Source organism: Cibotium barometz, chromosome 1 (genome assembly GCF_041138505.1).
Source record: "Cibotium barometz isolate CiBa-2024 chromosome 1, ASM4113850v1, whole genome shotgun sequence".
Lineage (NCBI taxonomy): Eukaryota > Viridiplantae > Streptophyta > Polypodiopsida > Cyatheales > Cibotiaceae > Cibotium > Cibotium barometz.
Genome location: NC_141046.1, coordinates 32,020,315 through 32,036,671, shown reverse-complemented (window position 1 = coordinate 32,036,671; position 16,357 = coordinate 32,020,315). Strand labels below are relative to the sequence as shown.

Here is a 16,357-nt window from a genome sequence, read left to right as displayed (position 1 = left end):
GAAGGAATCAACCAAAATAAAAGGAAATTAAATTGAACACTTACTTGTATTCATGCAACTCGAGCCTGAAGGATTGCTCCATGCTCCATTGCATCAAGGTGAATAAAATAAACCATAAAACATCAACAAGCAAAAGTTTAAATCGGTGGATTTTCACTCTAATCGAGCTATGTCAATACTCCAAATCCAAAGTATAGCAAGAAAGTCCTAAGAAAAGGCACTTCCCCGATAGTGGGGCCAAAGATTTTCATGGGAGAGAACACTCAGGACTTGCAAGATAGAGAGAAGGAGGGGATAATGGAAGGGTCATACTAGTTTGCACCTCAAGCTGCTCTTGGTAGAGTAACTCCCTCTTGTGGAGAGCTAGGGTGCTCAACCTTGACTTCTTTGTTGTCACCACAAAAGAGCTTTGTAAATGGGTGGGGAGAAGAGAGAGAGAGAGAGCTATGGAAAGCTTAACATCTACTTCTATATTATGGTGAGTGAAATCATGAGAGAGTAGACAAGAGAAGGAGAGAGGGAGAAGAGAGTATACATCAACACCATCACTCATCCACACAATCCTTAAGCATGCATACAACAAAGAAGAAGAGAAAATCATACAAGCAACTTTAAAGAAGATTCAAACTCAATTGTGAGAATGGGATTATGTCTTGCAAGTAGAGAGGCTCCATAGCTTTTCTTCATTGCATGCTACAAAACACAACACACTATATAATGATAAGTTCAAACTGAAATAAATCTAATGCTAATGTCCACACACTTGGCAAGTTAGACATGGCCATTATTATCCACACACATGTTGTTAGGCTAGTTTCCACACACTAATGCTACCCCAATTCCCGATGAGCTTGCATTCTCAAAACTCCCCCTGAAGCTCACCATATCCATCTTATGTACTCCAAGCCTATCTCTAAAGTACTCAAACTTCTCTTTACCAAGTGGTTTGGTAAATATATCTATAACCCGCTCTTCAATCTTCACATATGTCAACTCTATCTTTCCATCCAACACTTTCGCCTTGATGAAATGATAGTGGACCTCTATGTGTTTGGTCCTCTCATGATAAACCGGATTACTAGCCAACTTTATACTACTCATGTTATCACAATGTATGATAACAAGTCCATTATGATGCTATCCCAAATCACCAAATACTACTCATGTTATCACAATGTATGATAATAGGTCCATTATGATGCTATCCCAAATCACCAAATAGCTTTTTCAACCATACCACCTCACATGCAGCCATAGCTGAATGCATGTGAGGCATACTCACCTCCACCATCTGTCCTCAAACATTTAATCCAGTGACCATACTGCTTTTCCACAATTGCTTTTAACTCTTTAAACTTAACCAATGCTTCACTCCTCTTTCAAAAAGTAAATCCATGTCATCTTGCTGAAATTATCAATAAATATAATGTATTACCTGCTCCCATTTATCGATTGGGTTTGAGTGGGACCCCATATATCACTATGCACAACCTTAAGTGGCCTTCTACTCATTTAACTATCCCTGGGAAATGGCAATCTTGCTTGTTTCCCAAATTGACATGCATTACAAACATGCATGCTCCCACCATATTTGAATCTTGGTAGACTACCAATAATGCCCTTTATTTGCATAGATTTCAACTTTTGTATGTTCACATGTCTAATCCTTTTGTGCCAAATTTTAATGTGTGGCACTATCCCATGACTATGAGAAAACATGGTTGACTTCAATTCTAGTATGCTTGCATCTAGCTTGAACAATCTCCCTTCTTTTTAACCTTTAAAAATCAATTTGCACTCATGCTTAAAGTCCTCAACAAAGGTCCATGCTCATTGAATCTCACCTATAAGCCTTGCTCTATCATTTTTCCAACAGATGTCAAACTCTTTGTAATAGATGGAACATATAACACCTCAGACATGATTTTTAGTTGGCCATCATCATGCATCCTCAATGGTACACTACCAACATGTGTAATAGGATGCTCTGTATCATTACCTATAGCAACATAACCCTGAGTTTGTGTAAGCATCATGTTATTAAACCACTCTCCATGGCATGTCATGTTATTAAACCACTCTCCATGTCATGTGGTTTGATACACTTGAATCCATATATCATGTTTCATCACTTTCTTTACATAACATCATAGTACTCATCACAAGCTTCATAGTAAACAAATGATATGTATGTCCTTTATTGCTAGATGATGCATAGTTACCATGTTGCACTCTACCACCATGAAAATCATTTTGCTTTTTGTAGCAATCTCTAGCCATATGTCCAAGTTTACCATAATAATGACACTCAATGCCATGCATATTATACTATTGTGGCTGCCAATAACCTCTACCATGAGATCTAGATCTCCCTCTAGCATGAGGATAGAAACCTCTACCACCACATGCATATTCTGATATTGTGGTTGCCAATGACCTCTACCATGAGATCCAAATCTCCCTCTAGCATGAGGGTAGAAACCTCTACCACCACATGCACCAAATGATGGTTGTGAATCTTGTTGTTGTTGTTGTTATGGTGGCCTATCATGCCAACCACGTCCACCTATACGTCCTCTCAAACTAGATCTCCCCTTGCCTCTAGCACCTCTATGAGTGTAGAATTCCTGGTCTCTTGCATGCCCACTAGTATTAGATGAAGTACCTAAACCAAGTTTCATTTCCTCCACAATAAGCAAAGAACCCAACTCATCAAAATATGGGGGATCACCACCTTTAACCCTGATAGAGGTTTCAAATGCCTTATAGTATTTGCCCAAATCATTCAATGTGTAATGGCAACCAAATCATCATCTTCTAGGGGCACCAATAAATGTAAGTGCATCTACACATTCTTTAATCTCTTGCACATACTCATTGATGTTCCTGTTATTTCAAGTCACATGATGTATCTTTTACTTTAACTGCATCTTCTGGTTAAGTAGTTGTATCATACAACTTCACCAATGTATCCCATGTTCCCTTAGGATTGTCTATATCCTAAATATGGCATAGCATCCCATCTATCACACAAATCGAGAAATAATGCAGCACTTTGAATGTCCTCTCTGTCCAGTTCCTATGTGTTGTAAGCTGAGCTAGAGTTACATTAACTGCTAGAACCCTTGTCTCCGTCTCCTCACCTCACCAAATTCCAAATCCCTTTGCCTTTCAGAAAGTTTTTCCTACGATACTTCCAAATCTAGAAGTTGTTTCTATCAAGCTTTTCCCCACCTAGACCATCACACATCTTGCCAAATGCTTCAAATACCAAGTAAGTGTATAAACCTAATATGGCTAATTTTGCTTTTGTGTCTAAGGTTTTATTCACTTTGGATATGGCGGAGAATATGATTCCAAATTCTATCTATGTTTTTAGTTATCAAATTTAATTTGTTATGAAATAGGTGATGAAAATGCGCACTCTTTTACGAAAATGATTTGTTTCTCTCTAGATCCATTGTTTTACGAAAATGATTTTTTTCTCTCTAGGTCCATTGCTCACCTTTATCATCCAGGCATGTTGCTAGCATCACCATGTTAGATGCTAGTAGAGAATGCTAGTAGAGACGGGTAAACTTTTGTTACAAATAATTTGTGTTGTGAGTATAGATATGTATTTTTAGACACACAAAATTTTTTATTTTATACTTTTTAAAAGGTATTTTCCTGAGGTAGATATATTTATGGTCAAAGATGTGGACCAAGAATTTGAAAGGTATGGCTTAAGTGTTCTTGATGAATACCTTGGCACCTACTTATATAGGAGAGAGTGTACTTCTAACTTCTAGCGACGGTGACTTGTAGATAGGTGCTCCTATAGTTGAGGGATATTCTAGACCATAAGATTAAATTTTATATGCTAAATCCAAGATTTTGTCAAAATCTTATGAGTTCTTTGTAGCACCCATCACACCTTCAGTAGTGCCTTCCATTGATCTTTCTTTGTGTTTTTTGTTTTGACATGATATTATATTAAGGGCCTTCTCTCTTTGCAGTAGGTCCATGTGTGAGAGAAAAAGACCTCCACTTTACCTACTAAATGTGAGAGAAAAAGACCTCCACTTTACCTACTAAATGTGTTGGAGCTAAGTCACCCCCTTATTGTAATGTACATGATGGTACTTTTCGCTGATATAATATTATATTAATCCTTCTCTCTTTGCATGCAGGTCCATGTACGAGAGAGAAAAAGACCTCCACTTTATTTGATGAATGTGTTGGAGATGGGTCACCCCCTTATTATAATGGACATGATATTGCTTTTTTTTTTTTGACATAATATTATGTTAATCCTTCTCTCTTTGCATGTAGGTCCACGTGTGAGAGAGGAAAAGACCTCCACTTTACATGCTAAATGTGTTGGAGCCAGGTCACCCCCCTTATTGTAATGGACGTGATGTTCCAGCGATGATATCCACTCTCCTCAGAGACACAAACTTTATTATGGCTTGGCATAATCAGATTTAGTGATACCCTTAGACTTCATTATGGCTTGGGCAATTAGATTTAATGCTAGCCTTAGACTTCATTATAGCTTGGGCTATTATGATTTCTGTTGATAATGATTAATTGGCATTGTTCACATATCTTTAGGGAGAGAAAGAAAGTGAGTTCATTTTTTAAAGACAACATTACAAAATAGATACTCCAAGGGAGAGATCACTAAGCTTTGTTTGAACTGAAAGTGTCTTTAAAAGTTGCAAATAATAATGCTACAAGTCTCTTTAAAAGTTGCAAACAATAATGTCGTGCGATAGTGTGCTGGTGGACAACTAGCCATGAGAAACCCTCAGCACCATGGGGTCTTAAGACCCTTGTCACGTGAGATCAATGGATGATATTGATCTAAATCGCGACGCCTTTTTTTTGGGCCATCGGATAAAGTAAACTCGGACAAGTAAACTACGTTGGCGCATCACGAAGTAATATAATGGCTTGAAACCACATGGTTACATCACTTGAAGGTATAGGGTAGTGGTAAGATGTTCCCAATGGTGACCTAAGGTCTCAAGCTCAAGTCCTCTTTTGCACATAACATTTTTATAAGTCCCAAACCCAAATTCACCCTCACCCCATGATGTAAACTACATAGTAAACTACGATTTGTCGAGTAAACTAAGAAGTAAACTATGCCTACTTAGTAAACTACAAAATAAACTAGGAAGTAAACTATGATCGTTTAATAGACTACAAAGTAAACTGAAATTTTTTTAGTTTACTTTGTAGTCTATTTGACATAATTTACTTGTCCGAATTTACTTTATCCAATGGCCCAAAAAAAATATCGTGATTTAGATCAAGCCATCCATTGATCTCACCTCAGGGTGAGAAACCAGCAAGCATTCATTATACTGAATCAAAATCGAAAATTATAAAATCCAAGCTGTCGGTCCTTCAAAATAATGTGTGAGAAGAACATTTAAATTCTCTCTCTCTCAGACATACTTACACGACAGATGGCGATGGCGGAGGTAGGTAATGCAGAAGGCGGCCCCCCAGGCACAGAGATGACGGGAATCAGCTTCAGGGACCAGCTCTGGCTCAATTCGTTCCCTCTGGAGCGGGGCCTTGTCTTCGACTACTTCGCCCTCTCCCCTTTCTACGACCGCGCCTGCAATAACGAACAGCTCCGCATGCGATCCATCCACCCTCTCGACACCTCCCACCTCTCGTACGTGCCCTCTCCATAGTTCTATGTCCATATTTTTTTTTTTGGATAGCATAATTATTAATACTGGAGGAGGAAGGGTTTTCTCGGAAAAGGGAAAGACCCTTTTTTTTGGGGGAAAATTTATTTTTAAAAGTTATCATGTATGCCTTGTGTATGTGCATGCATGCATCATGTACGTGTGTGTGTGTGTGAAGCTACTTTAACCCTCATAGTACTTGATCTTTTTATAATGTGCCATGGCTAGAATATAGCAAATGCCTTCTTATTTCAACATTTCGTCTTAGCATTGATCTCTTTCCAGATAAGTTTCCTATGCACACACTAGCCGAGCAAACCAAGGAGTAGAGCATTGGGTTCTTTGGATGGCAGTGTAAGTACCTATCCGCAAACAATGAGGTGCAAAGATTGAGGGCTTCCCCAATCTTATCCTTGTAGAGGAGTCCGACCATGAGAGCGATGTTAAGACCCTTAGTATCGTCCCACTAGGTGTCTCTCGTAACCATACAAGCATATGATATTGACTAGGCTTGTCTTGGACCTCCCATGTTGACCACTCCTAACATACTAGAGCATGTAGAAAGGCCATGCCCCCTCTCACTAGCCTCTCCATCACGATGAACATGTATGCAATTCTAGTTTTTGATGGCTTTAAGAGCTTAAGGTCACTGTTGGCTTGGTACATGTCCACATTATCAATCAACAAATTGAGGCTATAGGTTGCGCAAGGCATCCACACAATCTTCAGAAACTCTTCTTTAAGCAACTTTCTCATTGAGACACAATTTGACCCATGGTTTCTAATGACTTGCACATTGTTGTTGGAGCCAATATAAAGTTTGTCTTGGCATATATGCTCATAATGAACTCCCTTGCATTTACAGCACGAACAAACCTGGTGCCTTGCATGAGGATATGAGAATTTCATGAACAGTTCTCTTTCTTAGATTGTCCGCCCATCACAAAGCAAAGTTTATCTATATTTTGCCCATGTTGCCTTTAGAGGTTCCATATTTAAGTAACAATGGACTCTTTGTCCTTGTACCTTGACCTCCTCAATGATAGCTTGGAGAGTAAAGATGTCTAATTTTGTGTAGTTCCTCTTGAAACATGCTTGGCTTTTGGCCTTGTGTCTTAACCTCTTTGCCAAGGAGCTAATCTTAGCCTCCAAGTCTACCATGCTTGGCTTTTGGCCTTGTGTCTTAACCTCTTTGCCAAGGAGCTAATCTTATCCTCCAAGTCTGCACCATAGATCTTCGCCAATGTATGGCCAATCATGATAGTTCGGTAGTTTCTGGGGTCCATGGGGTCTCTTGCTTTATGGATGGGGACAATGGTGTTATTGGTCCAAGAGGGACGTAGGCCTTCACGACCTCCTCACGGTCCTGTGATGACATGTGTAACCCCATGTCAATGATGTCCAGCTCCTGTAGTCTGATAGGGTTGTCCAGATCAAGTAGTGGGACCTGCTGACTTCCTGTCTTGGCGTTGAAGTGCCTGAGCAGGACTTCCCCCACTTGTGAGAACTCCATAATATCCCCATATAATGGTAAGTACGGTGACTGGCCATGCTGTGTGGCATAAGGGGAGTGGCTCGGTGCAAAATAACACATAGCAATGTGGATGACTCCGTCCGCGGTAAGTTGTAACCGCACCCAAGGATACCGTGCATCCTTGTGTGTGAAAACATGCCATTTTATCCAGCCCAAAAGGGTATTTTTGGTATTTACTTTGTCTTTGCTGCTGGCCGACAGTTTACCTGACCGACCAGCAGTCCTTCAAGCATATAAAAGAAACTCAACATTATTCACTTCACAAACAACTCAACATTATTCACTTCACAGACAACACAACCCGGAGTCTTGCTGCAGCCGGTGCTCCTTCATCTTCAGGCAGTGCATCGTTACCTTCTGCTGCTGCTGGTGTTGTTGCATCTTCTGGCTGCGTATCCTCTCCTACTGCTGCTACAGGCCGATTATCTTCTCTGGCTGCTGCTACAGGCTTAGCATCCTCTGCTACATTCAGTGCTTACATCAGCGTTTGACTTCAGCATGTCATCAGTGCTTACATCAGTGTTTTACTTCAGCACATCATCAGTGCTTACATCACTGTTTACATCAGCAGATCATCACTGCTTACATCAGTGTTTAAACTTTACATCAGCAGATCATCAGCACATCAGCGTTTTCTCCACAGCTCATGGGACAACAGCACCACTCTGCTCCTTGACCTCGACCTCGACCTCGGGATGGCAGCCCTCTCTGCTCATTTCTTCAAGACAGCAGCTTACCATCTGCTTTGGATTGTGGCCTTCTCCACCCTTTGCATTATCACGGTACAGCAGCCCTCTCTGCTCCTTCAGAGTCTCACACTGAGCTCTTGTACCAGATTTTATGTATATACACTCACTCATTGCATGCTGTGTTGATTTGCTCTGATCTCTCATATATTTGGTCCTTTCGTCCTTTTGCCCTCACATGGTATCAGAGCTATCGTGAGCAAAAGGATTGAAGACCTTGAGAGCACACAACATGGATCGTCTACCCACGATTCCGGAGGACCAGCCAGCCTTTCTTACCAGATGTTGATTCTCCTTATTCATATATAGATCACATGGAGGATAGGACTCCTTATTCACTGGAGAGCCCCGTTCGAGGTCTTTCATTGGGAGACGACCAGCCCATTTTCACCTACTCACCCTCTACACCCTTGGCATCTCGTCTTTCTTCTTTGAGCTTATCAGACGTCACTTCTAGAGGTACAGCTAGTGTGCTAGTACCGGACCCAGGTATTCAGTCTCATCTGGAGAGCCCTGCTACTCAGTCTAGCCGACAACCTAGACTTCGGTATGGGACTTTCTTAGGAAGGATAGGTACCTCCTTGGTCCTTCGGAGATCCATCATCATCAACCTTGTCGGTGACCGCGTCAGGTTTGTATGTGCCTTTGAGTACTTATGTTCCTAATTCTACATGGGTGTCTTCTTCTATAGCACAGGTTCAACATATGGTACCATCAACTACCCACGATCCTTGGAATTATGTTAACCCAAATAGAGGAGGGTCTAGGAGTACAATTCACTCCCAACTTCTGGTGTTCAAGGAGGTAACATTGTTTTCTCTTCTTGTTCACCTTCTGTTCCTGCCAGTGTTGGCATGCAATCATTACTGACTGCACCCCCATTGGGTCCTGCGTATGGGTTTTACCCAACACAGGTATCTATCAGCACTCTGCCTTTTGGCACTGCGGTGCCACCTAGCATTCCGGGGTATCAGGTGCTTTACCAACCCATCTCTAGCACTAATGCTTTTCCTGCTTATGTGCTCACTCAAGGATTTGGCACTGCGGTGCCACCTAGCATTCCGGGGTATCAGGTGCTTTACCAACCCATCTCTAGCACTAATGCTTTTCCTGCTTATGTGCTCACTCAAGGATTTGTGTCTCAGCTAGGTACTCCACCTATGCCGAGTGCCCAACCTTATATTCCATCTTATGGAGTACCCTCGCCAGGTCCTGCACCTATGTCTTCTACTAGTGGATTTTCTAGAGTTCCTCCTCACCCTTTACACTCTAGATATGGGTACCAGCCAGCCACCCTGGACTCCCCCACCTCCTTCCTTTCACGTCTTTATGTCCAAAAATGCTTTCACGGAAAAGACTCGTTTCAATGGGTCTAATTATAACAAAACAGTCTAGTCTGAAAACTTGTTCAGCATTTGGCTTCTCTTTATAACAGGGTATCGTCCTTGAAGAGGATCTCCTTGGAAGTACACATGCGGGTTATGAGCCCTGCAAAGTCGTGGACGATGCGGGAGCATATTAACAAGCTGCAGGCTCTTTAGCAGGAAGTTCTTCAGGTTGGGAAGGAGATCATCAGAGGACATGGCCATAACGTTGCTGTCGCATTTGCCCTCTCAGTACTCAGCATTTTACTTGTCTTTGATTGCCAGTGGTAGGCTCAGCACCATCATGTGGGAGGAGCTTGTATATATGCCCACCTGGCGTGCCTTCACCCCCGCACGGATTTTGATTATTCCTCGTCTAAACCCTCGCCCACCAAGACTCTTCGATTGGAGGGAAATTTCGCTAGTGCTGCATCACACAGAGAATGATATGTAGATTGTTTCATGGAACATTCAGGGTTTAGGGGGGCCTCTGTGTTTTCATAGACGAGGCCCTATGAGGCGAGCTTTAGAGGGCCATAGTGGGGGGACCCATAGATATCCTTTTCCTCCAGGAGCATCATCTCTCAAAGGGGCGCACCTGCAAATGGGGGAATATTCTTCTAGGCAGGAGTCGAAAGGCCGTAACAAGGGCAAAGGGAAGGCTTCATCGGAGAAGTCTTCTGAGAAGAAGTTCGACTCAGACCGCGAGAAATTAAGGCAGAGAGGACCTGTAATGATTGTGGCGAGAAAGGCCACTATTGGAGGCAGTGTCCCAAGCGGAAGACTGAGAAGGGTGAAGATTCCTCAGCAGCAATCATGAAGACTCCGGCTTTTGTGCACTTGGAGGTGATGGACACCGATGTTTCATTTTCTTTAGGCAGGGAGGAGGTTGGAGGACTCTCCGCAACGGATACTCGGGAGTGGATTCTAGACAGTGGTGCTTCCAGGCACATGACTCGTTCAGATTTACAAGATCTCTGCAGGTATTCTGGTCACATTCTTACTGGGGATACATCCACTATCCCAGTTCATAGTGAGGGCAGGTTGGAGATAATTCCCGATGGCAGAGGGGGGAAGCATTCCTCCCAGGTGTTGTATGTTCCCACACTTGCTTTTTATCTGTTGTTAGTGCATCAGGTTTGCAAGACTGGCATACGGGTGGAGTTTGATGAGCATTTTGTTGCTCTCCGGAACAAGGCAACAGGCTAGGTAGTTTGGGAAGGCGGAGTGGAGAATGGAGTTTACAAGCTTTTAGCACTCTCTCCCAGGTCCTCAGTTTTGTGATGAGTGGCAGTCTGGTCATGGCCACTTAAGTGTGGAGCTGAAGGTGCAGGCTTTCCGGGACCAGATGGAGGATAGCTTGCCAGTTGATGGCAGCAGTTGACAGGAACTTTTCAGTACAGATGTTGGTAGTTCTTGTGTTCGTCAGTCAGTCAGAGGAAACTTTACAAGTAACTTATGCTCTGATGTCTCGTAGTATTCGGGACAAAGAAACTCCTGTAGATGAGGAAGTTCTTTCCACGGGGACCTCTTGTAAGGCCAGGCAGGTGACAGTTGATTACTTGCAGAAGGAGGTGGATGTTGCACATTCTCCAGGCTTAGTGGTTCCGGATTTAGAGGGGGTGGTTGACAGGTATCTGAAGGCCTTGCATGGTCTTCAGCAGGTTTCCAGGACTTGGCTTCCCACCGTAACAAGTGTTGATCCTTGTGAGCAGTATGATGCCTCTTGACTCGGAAGCAGAATGGTTCATTGATTTGGTTGATGGATACCAAATTGGACGGGAGCTTCCTGATGAGGTTGTTGAGCTCATGTTTGCAGATGACTCTTTGGGCGGCTAGGATTGTGTATCTTGTGGTTTCTGCAGCATGCGAAGGATCATGGACTCTTTGCACAATAGGAGGATTGATGAATGGAGTCCGACTCCATGGTTGGAGTGACTCAGATTGGGGAGGAGATCCAGACACGAGGAGATCTACTTCAGGCCCAGGAGCAGTAAGAGGCAGTCATCTTTTGCCTTGTCATTGACAGAGGTAGAGTACCGGGTTGCTTGTGGTGCTGCTCGTGAGGTGGTGAGGTTGCAGAGGTTGCATGGCAGAATTGGGCTTCCACTGGGGGAACCCCAGAGGCACTTTGTTTGTGCACAGATCGTTGCTGATGACATCTTGCTAGAGCTTTGTTCGACGGAGGACAATACGGTGGACCTCTTCACGAAGTCACTATCTCAGGATTTGCTCAGGCGGCACCCCAGCTCCTTGTGGTTGGTTTAACAGCCAAGAGCTGAGAGGGGGTGTTAGAAGTCATCTCTTGTCTTTATTGAGACACTAGGGCCTCTGTTGTGGGTGTGCCCGCCCTTGTAGGTGCTTTTCTCATTTTTCCTCACTCCCCGTATTTTTCCCATTTATTTGTGGCTTGGGGGGCAGTTGTGAGCTGGCAGGTGCATTCTTCCTCTGGCTGACTGTACCCGACTTCAGTATAGTGCTGGCCGACTGGTCTTGTAGCTGGTCGTGGAGGATTTGCACCTGTCGGCTGCCCCTGGAGTAGGCCGACTGCTGCTTGGGGTCCATATAAAATGGACTCCCACATCCCTTGCCATTTTGTCTTGTATCTTGTATTTGGGATCTTCTTTGTGTATATAGAGCAGAGTTACATGCCTCTATTCCTCTCCTTCTCTTGTGCTGTTTTTCTGCACTGTGTTTGCTCTTGTGTTCCCAGATTTGGTCATCATCTCCGCTGCGTATTCTGACAGTTGTCTCCTAGTTTCTTTACTTTTGTCACACAGACCATTAGTCTAGAACCTATGCCTAACCTATATCAGTGTGAGTGCTGTCACCAATTGGCCGACCATTTGGTCCATCTCCAGTTTTTGCGTCTCGTTCACTTGAGGCCAGGCCGGTGTCTCATGTGAAGAGGCCAGTATTTTGCTGACATGGACGGGAGCCAGACTGGTGCCACCCGCGTGTTAGCAGGATGGTGTCGTATGGACGGGAGCCAGACCAGTGCCACCCGTGTATGACCTGGATTGTGTTCGACCCATGGGATTGTCACGCCATGGAAGAGCCAGTATTCGTGCCGTGCTTTGCCACCATAGGGAGACTCGTGCCTGGAACTGTGTCTTACCTATGGGACTGTCACTCCATAGGAAGACCAGGTTTTTATGTTTTATGTCGTGCCAGTTTTGTGCCGACAGATATTTTGTACTTGTTCCATGAACGGGAGATATGTCCATGTTACTATTTGCACATGCACACATATTTTGCATGTTTGAAACTGTTTTCGCATGACATGTATTTGTGTGTTTGCCTGCTTGACGTGTTACTTACTGAGCGGGGACGCCTGCCAGTGAGTCGTGAAGTCTGCTCTGTATTCTGACGAGTTTTAGTGCATGTGAACAGGTGGTAAGTATGTTGCACATGTAGTTTTTAATATTTTATTCTAACCTTTTAATTTATAAGGTTAGGCGTTCACATTCACTTAAATGTGGGAACCCCCTTTGGGCACCCACTTAGGGGCCAAGGTGGGGAGCCCCACTTAAGTGAGTGTGGGGGTGGGCATGGGCACCTACCCAAACTCCCCACCCACATGCAAACGTGGGTATCACAAAGTTAACTCCACATTAATTTTATTAAAAAAAAGCTCTCTCCATCAAGCGTAGAACAACATCGCTTTCACCCTTTGACGTGAGATCATCCGGCGATCAACTCGCTTGCGTGAAGGAACCGGCGACCACCTCTTCGCTGCTGCCTCCTCCATACAAGCTGTGCATGCTGCTGTACGGTTGCTTCTCCTTTCCCTACCAGGCGGCTGATGTACTGCTGCTCCTACAGGCGGCTGCTCCTACAGGCTGCGCTGCCTTTCTCCACTGCTCTCAGACGTGGGCCACCTCCACAAGGCACTGTTGTGGCTGCTCTCACAGGCGGCTGCTCCTACAGGCTGCGCTGCCTTTCTCCACTGCTCTCAGACGTGGGCCACCTCCACAAGGCACTGATGTGGCTGCTCCCACAGGCGGCTACTGACAGGCTGCCCTTTCCTCTACACTCAGGCTGCATCCAAGCCCTTTCACATACTCCTACAGGCGGCAGCATATTGGCAGTAGGCGCTGCCTGTTTTCTCTTACAGGCAGTCGTGGGTCCTCTCCAGCAACCTGCGCTTGGTTCTCTAGCAAGCTACCCAAGTAGCTGTGCACAGCAGACTGGTACCTCCTCTATATTTGGCGGTCTCTTTTCTCCCTCAGGCGACTTTGCTTGAGCTCCTCCACACTGCGGCCAGGCATCTCCTCCCTTGCAAGTGGATGCTTCTTCTCTCACAGCAGGCGGCTGTACCCTTTGTGGTGGTGCTTGTCTTGATGGTTCTACACGAGGCAACTATTTCTTCAACAAGGGTGTCTTCATATTCTACACAAACACCACAAGTATTGGTTTTCTATCAACCATCTACAAGTAAGTGATTTTCAGATTTGAGTAAAGTATTTTATGTTTAAATCTGATAAAGGATTCATCCCGCTCGGCCAACACCCGTTCGGTGCCGGGTTGTCCAAGCTATATTGGCGAACCTCGGTCCAAAGGTGCTGAGATCGGGAGAGCCAGGCGTTAGTACGAGAGCGCCTGTCTGTGCGTGGTCTCGGAACACCAGTGAGGCGCTCTCCGCGGAGTCCAGTGAAAGCACAGGACCGCAGAGATTGGACCACACTAGTGGTCGTTCTGCGTCGAGCTTCTACATCGAAATTCGAGCCTATTTGTTTGGTACTGTTTTCATATGTACATGGACATTATCTGGTTCTTGGAACCCATGAAGCATTGTATTCATTAAATACTCCCAATAAATATATCATATATTGAGGGGGGGGTCGGCCCGTTCCGGCCCCAGTGCTGGTGTCCATCTTTCCATTTCATTTCATTTAATTTCAAGTTGTATTAAGTTGTCCATTTCAAATTTGTGGTTTTAAAGTTGTGCTATTAAGCGTGTGGGTGTCCAACGGAGTCTTTCCCACTTGACGGGATCGGTTTCATTGGTATCAGAGCACGGTTGTTTCCCTCTTCCTAGTGGGGAAACGAACCTGTGTACTGGACATCCCGCTTTTAGCAAACTTAAAACACAATGGACAGCCAAGGCAACCCTTTGGAAGTGCCTAATTCGAGGGGTCCATCTAGTGCCTCTCGTGGGTCTGATGCCCTGCGAGGTAGACACAAGTCCCTTGAAAGGGTTATGGATAGTGAATCCAAGGGTCAACTGTCTCCAGGAAAGACAGTTATGCTTGAACAAGAGCCTGATGCTATGAGAGCTGAAATGGAACATATGAGAAAACTTTTGCAGGCTCAAGAGCAAGAGTTAAAGTTTTTACATGAAGATCCCCATCTACAAAGTGCTATTGAAGCCAGGAAGGCTGATGCTATGGTAGATGTAACCTTCGAATCAATGGCTCGTGAAGTGGGCAAGAAACCAAGGGAGTTGGCACTTGCCTATCTCCTTCGCAAAGGTGATATCAAAGAGGGGGATGACGGAGAGCTGACATTCAGAAATCCACCTCGTTTGAAGCATGGAGATCCCGCATCCCAGAGGCTGAAATCTTTTATGCAAAAGGAAGAGGTGACTGTCACCTCTCGACATGCATCTTCTCCCCAAGGCACTAAGCCTGACAGATATATGTATGCCAGTGCTCATGGAGGGCATGAAAGTCACATGCATGCCAGACATGTATCTCATGGTGACAGGTCTACTTCCAGAAAAATTTTGCCTTCTGAGTTGTCTCATGGAGAGACCATGCCATATGCAGGTAAGTCACATGCATCTGAATTTCGAATTCGTGGAGCACATGCCACCGTGCCCCATGAAGCTTCTATGACGGCCCATGGAGCCCATGCAGATAGGGTTGCCCCGTTGGATAAGGGGAAAAGAAAAAGAGAAGACCATGAGCCTCATGCCAGGAAGCTCAAGGAATTCAAAGCAGGTGATAAATCTGTTAAATTTGATGTCTTTCATGGTGAACATGATGCTTCTAAGGTGTTAGCATTTGTGGCACAGTTCGACATTGCTTTTAGCGATGAGGATTTCACAGAAAAGTCAAAGGTGCGCCATGCTAGCATGTTTTTGAAAGGGACTGCTGCTCATTGGTGGATCACTGAAAAGATCACCAAGGATCCCATCTCCACTTGGAAGGAATTCAAGGATAGATTTTATGCTCAGTTCTTGCCACCCAATGCAGAGCAAACTCTCACTCAAAAGTGGGACAGGTTGGAACAAAAAGATAATGAGAGTGTGCAACAGTATGTTAACAAATTCTGGAAAGTGTTGCTGGAAGTGACTCCCTTCATGCAAATCACAGAGGATGAAAGAAAGAGGAAGTTTCGTTCTGGACTGCAACCAGCATATAGATCGGGTATTGAATTGCACCCGAAACATACGTTGCAACAACTCACAGCTTCTGCTCTTGCTACGGAGCAATTGGTGCTCAAGATTAAGCAGGATCAAGGAGGTTCCAAGGGGAAAGACAAGGCTGTCCCAAATCAGCAAAAGCGTGGACAGCCACCTAAAAAGAACTTCCGGGAGCCTTACAAGGGTGGTAAAGCTGAAAATAACACATCTAAAGAACAGGGCCCAAGGAAGAACAAATTTGGATTAACCCCGGAGCAAAGAGAGCAATATGCTAAGGATGGAAAATGCTTTTCTTGTGGTAGCAAAGACCACATGTTTCGGCAATGCCCAGATCGCAAATCAAAGCACGAGGACAAGCACACCAAAGCTAATGTACATGCAGTTCCCGATGTGCAAGGTAATACAGGTCTTGATGCAAAAGAGCGAATGGTTTGCAAGGCTTGGGGGCAAATCAAGGATCAGCCCGCACTCTTCATGTTTGATGACTGTGCAACTGACAATTTCATCTCTATGCAAATGGCAGCTGCATTGGGTATTGAGGTTGAAAACATGGGACCTCAGATTGAAGCCGAAGCTGCATTTATTGGTAAAGAGGTGCAGGTTACCCCTTTGATAGGGAAGTTGCGTATCCATATTCAGGGCTACCTTGATAA

General features: G+C 44.3%; 1 protein-coding gene across 1 annotated transcript in view; it reads left to right on the top strand.

Annotated features, from left to right (window-relative positions):
• Positions 1-5,355: 5,355 nt before the first annotated feature.
• MED6 (RNA polymerase transcriptional regulation mediator-like protein) overlaps positions 5,356-16,357 on the top strand; it is a 139,765-nt gene continuing 128,763 nt past the window's right edge. Inside the window, exon 1 of the mRNA XM_086800592.1 lies at positions 5,356-5,674. Coding sequence (XP_086656718.1) covers positions 5,460-5,674 — 215 coding nt within the window. The 5' untranslated portion in view covers positions 5,356-5,459. The remainder of the gene's footprint in view (positions 5,675-16,357) is intronic.